The sequence below is a fragment of the Mauremys reevesii genome, linkage group 8 (assembly GCF_016161935.1).
Source record: "Mauremys reevesii isolate NIE-2019 linkage group 8, ASM1616193v1, whole genome shotgun sequence".
Classification (NCBI taxonomy): Eukaryota; Metazoa; Chordata; order Testudines; family Geoemydidae; genus Mauremys; species Mauremys reevesii.
Window position 1 is genome coordinate 36,606,445 of NC_052630.1, and position 8,805 is coordinate 36,615,249.

The window sequence follows — 8,805 nt, forward strand, 5'->3', positions numbered from 1 at the left end:
AGCAAGGAAGCGGTTTTCTGTATGAGGAAAAAATGTAATGCACACAATCAGCCACATGATGTCGCTCTCCACCTAAAAAGAAACTGTAAGGCAAAAAATCAAAACCGCTCCTCTTTTTACTGAATACGCAGTCAATCGGGGGTGCAAGAGGACCGCAAACATCGTGGCATTGGAAATAAAATACCAATTTCCAGAGGCTTACAAATTTTTGTATGAATTGGCTGTATATTCTAAGAAATTGGCGTCCGCGATGGCTGTTCTCCGGCGAGACTCCCTGGTAACCAGGCAGCTGCTGCGGCTGGTTCTGTTGCACACGGCCTGGGAGGTGGGCAGCGGCCAGGTCCGTTATTCCGTGCCGGAGGAATCCAAACACGGCACCTTTGTGGGCCGCCTGGCCCAGGACCTGGGGCTGGAGGCGGCGGAGCTGGTGTCTCGGATGTTCCGGATGGTCTCCAGCGGCAGGAGAGACTATTTTGAGGTAAATTTGCAGAGCGGCGTTTTGTTTGTTAATTCGCGACTAGACAGGGAAGAGCTGTGCGGCCAGAGCCCCCTGTGCGCCATTGACCTGGAGGTGATAGTGGACAAACCCCTGAGGATATTTCACGTGGAAGTGGAGATACAGGATATAAATGACAATGCTCCTGTGTTCCCCGTAAATGAATTAAATCTGTTTATATCAGAATCAAGACTGCCGGGTTCGCGTTTCCCACTAGAGGGCGCTTCTGACGCAGATATTGGTACAAACTCTCTGCTAACCTACAAACTGAGCTCTAATGAATATTTTACTTTAGATGTACAAGTGAGAAATGACCATAATAAATTAGCAGAGCTTGGGTTAAAGAAAGCTCTGGATAGAGAGGAAACCCCTGAGCATATTTTATTACTCACGGCCACTGATGGGGGCAAACCGGAGCTCACCGGCACAGTTCAGCTGGTGATCACGGTGCTGGATGCCAATGATAATGCGCCTGTATTTAAACAGTCAGTTTATGAGGTAAATGTATTAGAAAATACAGCTAAGGGGACATTAGTAATCAAACTTAACGCCACCGATTTGGATGAAGGGACTAACAAGAACATTTCATATTCGTTTGGTAATTTTGTGCATCCCATTGTAAGAGCGGCGTTTAACCTAAATTCACATACCGGTGAAATCAGGGTGAAAGGGGACCTGGATTACGAGCACGTTGAGTTATATGAAATTCGAATTGAAGCTCAGGATAAAGGTCACCAGCCAATGACGGGACAGTGCACTATTTTACTACGTGTTTTAGACGTGAACGATAACGCCCCTGAGCTGGCCGTGACTTCCCTTTCCCTGCCGGTGCCGGAGGACGCTCCCCCGGGGACAGTGGTGGCTCTTATTAGCGTCTCTGACCGGGACTCGGGAGACAACGGCAAAGTCACCTGCTCCATCCCCCCGAACCTGCCCTTTCGGCTCGTCTCCACCTTTAAGAATTATCACTCGCTGGTGCTGGCGGAGGCCGTGGATCGGGAGCGAGTGTCTGAATATAAGCTCGTGGTGACAGCCAGAGACGGAGGGGCCCCGTCTCTGTCGGCCAGCAGCAGCATTTTGGTGCCGATCGCGGATGTGAACGACAACGCCCCCGCTTTCCCTCAGCCCGTTTACACGGTGTTTGTGAAGGAAAACAACCCGCCAGGGGCCCATCTCTTGACCGTGTCGGCCTCGGACCCGGACCTGAGGGAAAACGCCTTTGTGAGCTACTGGGTGGTGGAGCGAAGTGTGGGAGAGCAGCCCCTGTCCAGCTACATCTCGGTGCACTCGGAGAGCGGGCACATCTATGCCCTGCAGCCCTTTGACTACGAGGAGCTGCAAGTGCTGCAGTTCCAGGTGAGCGCGAGGGACGCCGGGTTGCCGTCGCTGTCCGGGAACGTGACTGTGCAGCTCTTTGTCCTGGATGCAAATGACAACGCGCCCGCAGTGTCCCCGGCCGGCTCCGTCGGCGGCTCGCCCGGGCCCGAGCTGGTTCCGCTGTCGGCCGGCGCAGGGCATGTGGTGGGCAAGATCCGAGCGGTGGATGCGGATTCCGGCTACAACGCGTGGCTTCGCTACGAAGTGCAGGAGCCCGGGGCTGCGGGGCCTTTCCGGGTGGGTGTGTACAGCGGGGAGATCAGCACGACGCGGGCCTTGGAGGAGGCGGACGGCCCCAGCCAGAGACTCGTGATCCTGGTGAAGGACCATGGGGAGCCGGCGCTGTCAGCGACAGCCACTGTCAGCCTGTCCCTGGTGGAGAGTCCCCAGGCTGTGAAATGGGACTCGAGGCCAAGGGGCGGGAGCGAAGGGCCCTTGGTTGACATGAACGTGTCTTTAATGATCGCCATTTGCTCGGTGTCCGGGCTGTTTGTGCTGGTGATTGTCGTGTACGTTGGCCTGAGATGCCGCCCGGGTCCGGAAGTGATGTGCGGTCCTGGGAAAGCCACCGTGGTGTGCTCGAGCGAGGTGGGGAGTTGGTCCTATTCCCAGCGCCAGAGCCGGAACTTGTGTGTAGGGGAAGGCACCGCCAAGAATGACCTCATGGTTTTCAGCCCCAACTTCCCGCACTTCTGGGAAAATGGAGAGGCAGGGAAGGGGCAGATTCTCTCACCAAATGCGTCTGGCCAGGTGAGTTTCATGAATTTGTTCTATATTTTTCTGTGAATTAAAAAAAAGTTAATTCCTTAATGTATTTGAAGAAATTAAACTAAACTGTATTGCTTTATAAGCCACTTTTTCGCTCCACTAGATTTAGGAGGACAGTTTCAACATTATTAATGAGAGTGATAATTTTTTCTGAGTATGAAATAATAGTAATAATATATATAGTGGATGAGAGTAGTTGTTCTTCTCTCCTCCGAAGGTGACCAGTTAGAAATACTTCTGAGGAAGGTTCAGGGATCTCCATAATGGGCAATTATGGGGAAACCTGGCCTATAAGTGAACCCGGGCACATAGATGTTGGTTTATGTTATGAACCATTAGGTTTTTATAGCGTTTAGTGGTATTTTATTCTTTCTAAACTAATTGGAATTTTAAATTATCTAGACACACCTTTAATCTTTGATCGTTTCTCAAGAAACTGTTGGTTTCTTCAGTGTCCAGAGGCAGTGAGTTCCACAAGTCGATAATGTACGGCGTAAAATGTGCTTTATTTTATCAGTTTTAAATTTTATTCCTCCTCAGTTTCATTGAATGTTCTCTTGTTCTTGTATTATAAGTGATAAACCAGAATTTTTCACTGATATTTGTTTGCATAATTCATTATATTATATGGTTCTTTCATGTCCGCTATCACTCATCTCCTCTCTCAACATTCCTAATCGTTTCAATATCATCTATTTTTCATTCTACCTTGCTCGACTAATGTATTTAATTGAATTGATTCAGTGAAAATTTTAATGGGGGAAAGGTAAATAGCTGAAATATTTTTGGTGAGAACAATGCCCTAAGTTGTTTTTCTGATGAATTATTATGTATATTTTAACTTTAAACGTGAGTAGATGTTGTATCGGTTACTGTTAGTCACAATTGATAGGAAATGTAAATGTTGACACAGTTACTGAAAAATCATATCGAGCTGTAGAGATTCGTGGTTGACAATTGCATCTTCAAAGAATCAGTAGTAATGATAAGATTATTGATCTAAAATTATCTTCCATTGCATAATATAAGCAGCTCAATAATTTTCTACTTCTACATAAACTTCAAACTGTGCAACATGTTTAGAGTGCTAGACAATTTCAGCACAGAAATGCCAAGGGAAGAAATAGCTTTAAATTACAGTTTATTTTCTTGTTTGGAGCTGGTAATAGGAGATGCAAACAAAGCAAATGTGAGCCAAGCATTGGCTGACTTTCAAACAAATATTGACTTTTAAAATATGTTGCTATAAAAATAAGTAATTATTTCTTGTGGTGTAATTTATTTCAGAAAGAAGATTAAATATTGTGACATTATATTTGAAGGAATTCAAATGATTTCAGATATTAGGATTATGCTCCCGAAATTTCCACTTGTTTCCATTGGTAATCGGTATATACTGGTCATAATAATAGTCCTGATCTTCTTCTTATTTATTCCTGAGATCAATGGAGATATGAAGTGAAAAAAACATGGAATGTGTGAGAAAAAAATTGTCTGAATATTAATTTGCTGGAGAGGTTGCAAGTGGCTGCAATATGAAGATCTGAAAATGTAATTATATTTATAAGTATAGAAAGTCATTTCAAAGCTTTATGGGATTTTGGTGCTGAAAAGAGACAATGGAAAGTTTTAGGAAAGAAAACTGTGATTTTATAAATTAAAGGGAAATTGTACACTTATTCCTTTCATTCAGGGTAGGTTCTAAGAACTGACCCTAGATGAGAGAACATTCATATTTAAGTTTATATAGATTGTGTCGAAGAATGTATTTATATTAAAAGTACAAACTGAGGCATTCAGGCCATGAGGCAACACTGCTAGATTTGGGTCAGGCATGCTTTTAAAAAAATGCTCCTAAATGAAAAGGGATTTTTTCTTTTAAATCAATAGAAAACAAACATTTTTGGAAGGGCTTTTCTAAAGTCACTGACTATAACTCTGGTTTGAAGAATCTGCTAAATTAAAAAGTATCCCAAATCCTTCTCTTTTACTTTCAGACAGTGTCTGAATTGCTGAACTGCTGTACTTTTGTTAAGAAAACTCTTGTTTGCAAATAATTTCTGAAAATTATGTTGCGACAAATGGCATTTTCTGTAATATTTTCATGTGTTTCAGTTTCCTTCTGTAGTTAGCATTGTTACCCAGTGGATACAAAAGGGACTTGGAACAGAGTAGGAGACATGAGATGTGTGTCTCCTAGCTTTATGGGGTGAAATGAATGGGTCATGAAAGAATTGGTTGAAACTGACCGAGATAAACAGAGGCTTCAGAAAGACCATGAGACCTCTTCTCCACCCCCTGTGCAAGGACTGAAAAATTGACATCTAACAGCAGGGAACCCTGTTAGGCAGAACATGTAAACTCAGCTGGAGAAGAAAGAAGAAAGGAATCAAGTGACTGGAATAAGGGCTGCCCTTTGGAGGGACACACAGCTCTTATCTGGGACTGAGGATCAGGGAGCAAACCAGATCCAGCATGCACTGGCTGGGCCAGGATGGACTGTGTCTTAATCTTTGCCGCTCTTTGCAACCTAAGGACTTCCATATACTGTGTGCCAAGTGACTAATACATTATTACTTTGCTTTGAAATGTCTGCCTGCTGTTGCTGAAAATATTCACTGAAAGCCTTTTGCCCTGAAGATGGACAGTGCAAGCCTTCCATCAGAGTCTGTCTTGCCTACAGAGAGGCACAGTGATCATTGGTGCCTGAAGGCTCAGTCTTGGAGTTTTGGAGGCTATGGGTCTGCTCCTGAGGAACTGTGTGAACCCTTGGGGTTTGGCACATTAAAAGGGTCACTGTCAAGGGACTGGTTATTGCTGGGGCATAAACCAGACCCTGTGGATCCATGACAGATGTCACTGTCCTTTTAGGTGTACAATCTTCTCTTCAGCCTCCGGAATGACATTGCAACCATTATTTAAAATGGCTGCCTAACAATATCTTTTCAAATTGGATAATCTTGTTAATATTCTTCAGAAATAAATTGAAATAGTTTAATAATTTATCTGGAGGTATTTAAAGGTCCATAAAAATAATAACTCTGGTCAAAATTCAGAAAGAAGGTATTAGAGATTTTTACAGACAATAAGTATAATTTTTAAAATTGCTGGGTAAATGATTCATATGGACAGCAGTTCTCTACCCTAATCAATTGATATATAATTTATTCCAGATTATTGCTTCACTATGGAGGAGTTTAGTAATAGTTTTTAAATTAGTTTTACATAATACTTCAATATTATCTATAACTGGTGTCCCTGGGTATTTAATTTCCTCCCAAAGACCCAAATGCGGTATCCTATTTTGGGAGAGTCCAATCAGCAGTATTTCTGTTTTGTGTAGTTAATTTTGTTTCCTATAACAGAGAAAATTAATCTAGAATGCAGACATCCTCGATGATAGGTTATAGGGGCTGGAGTGTGAGTGTTCATGTCTAATGGTTAGAGTCAGGCACATGGAACCAGAACTGGGGTCAGAGTCAGGTGCCAAGCCAAAGGTCAGAGCTGGAGCCATGTTTAGGGCAGAGAAGCAGGGACCTGGAATGAGTCAGGAAAGGAGGAACAGACAGGGATCTTGGTTAAAGATGACAGGAACCAGGAACAGGCAGAAAGGCAGGGCTCAGGCAAGTAGATAGGTTCCACAGTAGCAGCCAGCTAGGAATTAATCTAGTTCCTCAGACAACATCTATGCCTCTTTCTGGTTTAGGTAGAGCATCCCAGACAATTGGTCAGCTGGATATCTTTGCCAGTAAGGAGTTTTGTGGGTGGGGCCTTTGCAAGATAGAGCTTCACTGGCTCCCTTCTCAACTGGGTCAGGTGAGCTGCTGGGTGGTGGCCTTGGTGTGAGGACTGTGTAGGGACACCTGGGCCCAAGGACTGTGATGATCACATAGATTTACAAGACTGTGTTAAATAAAGCATAATGGCATCATCTTAGAACAACACTTTCTGATGTATCCGGTTATAAAAGCAAATAATAGAGAAAATATTGAGTATGCCTGGTACATTCTTCTTTCCAACTTTATAACATTAGTCATGTAGATCAGAAATATACCACTGAAAATTAAGGCTGGATATAAATATTGTTATATGGTGAACTAAGAAAAGCCACACAACCCAGTCAAAAGCCTTCTGAGCATTAGAGAGAATGAAAGCATTGCTTGACATTTTAAGGTCCAATGGTGATTAGAAAAGCTGCTTCCAGTTATATGTACAGATTTATATGGATGTATTTATTTTCATATTACCTTTTCAATTCTAATAGCATATGTCAAACTGTTCTACAGTGGCTCAAGAGAGTGGCTACTAACCTCAGTGCAGTATTAGAAAACAGGCCACAAACCTCAAACTGGCTGTGAGTTCTATGCTTAGATTTAACCAACCAATTATCAAGTGTAAACTTCTCAGGCACTATAACAGACTTAACATGGAGTCAAAACAGTCTTATCTGTCTTTCCACCCAGGGAAGCTTACCTATGGGATAGATGATTCTCAGGTTACTCCCAGTCCCAAAGGACCAGTCACTTACCTCAATTGCACCTTCGATCTCAAACCAAAGACAACACTTGTAGCCAATCCTATGATAAGCTATCAAAAGATTTATTATGTAGGAAAAGGAAACAAGAGAGTTGTTTACAAGTTTAAGCAGGTAAATATATATACACACAAATGTGTTCCAATCTTAAATTTAAAAAAAATAATAGAAGCTTTTATAATAAGCAAGCTTTGTATGTCCTGTAGGGCTAACCCAGGCTAAGCACTGGGGATCTTTTGCTCATCCTTTTCACCTTAGAGTCCAAGCAGCATAAAGATTCAGTTCCTTCTTGTGAGGGGTTTTTATCCCTTCCCTCCTTCCGCTTCAAGTGCAAACTTAGCTGATTGGAGGAATTAACAATCCTAGTTAATACTTCTGTCCTGTCTCCTGACTTATACCATTATGGAGGCTCACAGTGTAAATGCTCAAATATTACCGTACAACATGGGATATGGATGTTTTAAGTGAGATTAATTTCTGCAGCAATTTACAAGCAGTCAATAAAGTCTAAACACTAAGCACATTATTATAATTATAATACCCATTTTAACAATACTAACACAGAGATGAACCAGACTGATTTCAGCTATGTGTTTGTCAGTATTCAAGTGAGGCATGGAGACGTTGGCATAAGATGGCACCTCCTTTGCCAGCCTCACTGCATAGACAGAGACATTATGTTAGTGACATTATTCATCAAAGAAGTTGGGAGATATGATTATTAGATACAGATTTCCCTTTTGCAGGCAGCAAGACCACTGTAGCATTTATTAGTCTTTTTTTATTTTTGCAATTTTCTGTGGTAGGCATGGACCCAGTTAGCAGAATCTGTTATCACCTGCAACTTATTTTAATTTACATTTATATAGACATTTTAAATCCCAGTTGTTCCCTCTTGGCTTATTTCTGTCTTGTCTTTCCTTTGAACATACTTGTGTGTTAAGTTTAACCAATGCTAATTCATTATATTGTTTATTTTTACTCTACTTTAACTCATTGTTTTAGGTTATTGATTTTATTAAAGGATAAACTGGCTTATTTCCAAAGGTTTTAATCATCCTTCTTTATCTGACCTGCTGGCTTCTTGAGATCCTGGAGATTTTCTTCTGGTTATGTCAATAATTCCAGGGAATGTGTGCCATCTTCTGATTTTTGAAATAAGGAAACATTGAAAAGTATCCAAAGCATTTCAGGGTATGAGAAGGCTTGTGAGCGATGCACTGTGCAAACAGTTCATTAATGATAGTCCTTGGCTCAGACAGCTTACACTATAAAATGGAGTTTACAGTCTGAAAGGCTTAGGCCTCTAAGAGCTAGAAATAATAATTTTTTTCCCTTTGTGATTTTAAAAACAGGATCAAATGCCGTACTTTTACATTTGATGTGTGCACTGGTTTAGAGTGTATTTGGTAGACTCTGGCAAGATGAAGAACCTTTTCCCTATCCTGGAAATGTAAACAAGTTTCCTGTAATAGTTTTGGGCTGCTTGATTCTCTGGACCCTTTCAGATCAATGACAGCTGAGGTGACCTTAATAAAGATTTCATTAAAAAGGGAGCCCATAAACTGGAGCATGTTATTGGCTCCTTCCATTTCTGGTAAATTAATTAAATGCCGAGTAGAGTTTCTGG

The 8,805-nt window shown here is 42.0% G+C and overlaps 1 protein-coding gene across 1 annotated transcript; it reads left to right on the forward strand.

Annotated features, from left to right (window-relative positions):
• Positions 1–245: 245 nt before the first annotated feature.
• On the forward strand, positions 246–3,176 carry LOC120371121 (protocadherin alpha-8-like). Its single transcript, XM_039486659.1, has 2 exons — positions 246–2,623; positions 3,044–3,176. The coding sequence occupies exons 1-2, from the start codon at positions 251–253 to the stop codon at positions 3,053–3,055; spliced, it is 2,385 nt and encodes a 794-aa protein (XP_039342593.1). The 5' UTR covers positions 246–250; the 3' UTR covers positions 3,056–3,176.
• The last annotated feature ends 5,629 nt before the right edge of the window (positions 3,177–8,805 follow it).

Bases quoted from the DNA above. Each gene is read 5' to 3' on its own strand.
- LOC120371121 (XM_039486659.1), top strand. From the start codon at position 251: ATGGCTGTTCTCCGGCGAGACTCCCTGGTAACCAGGCAGCTGCTGCGG.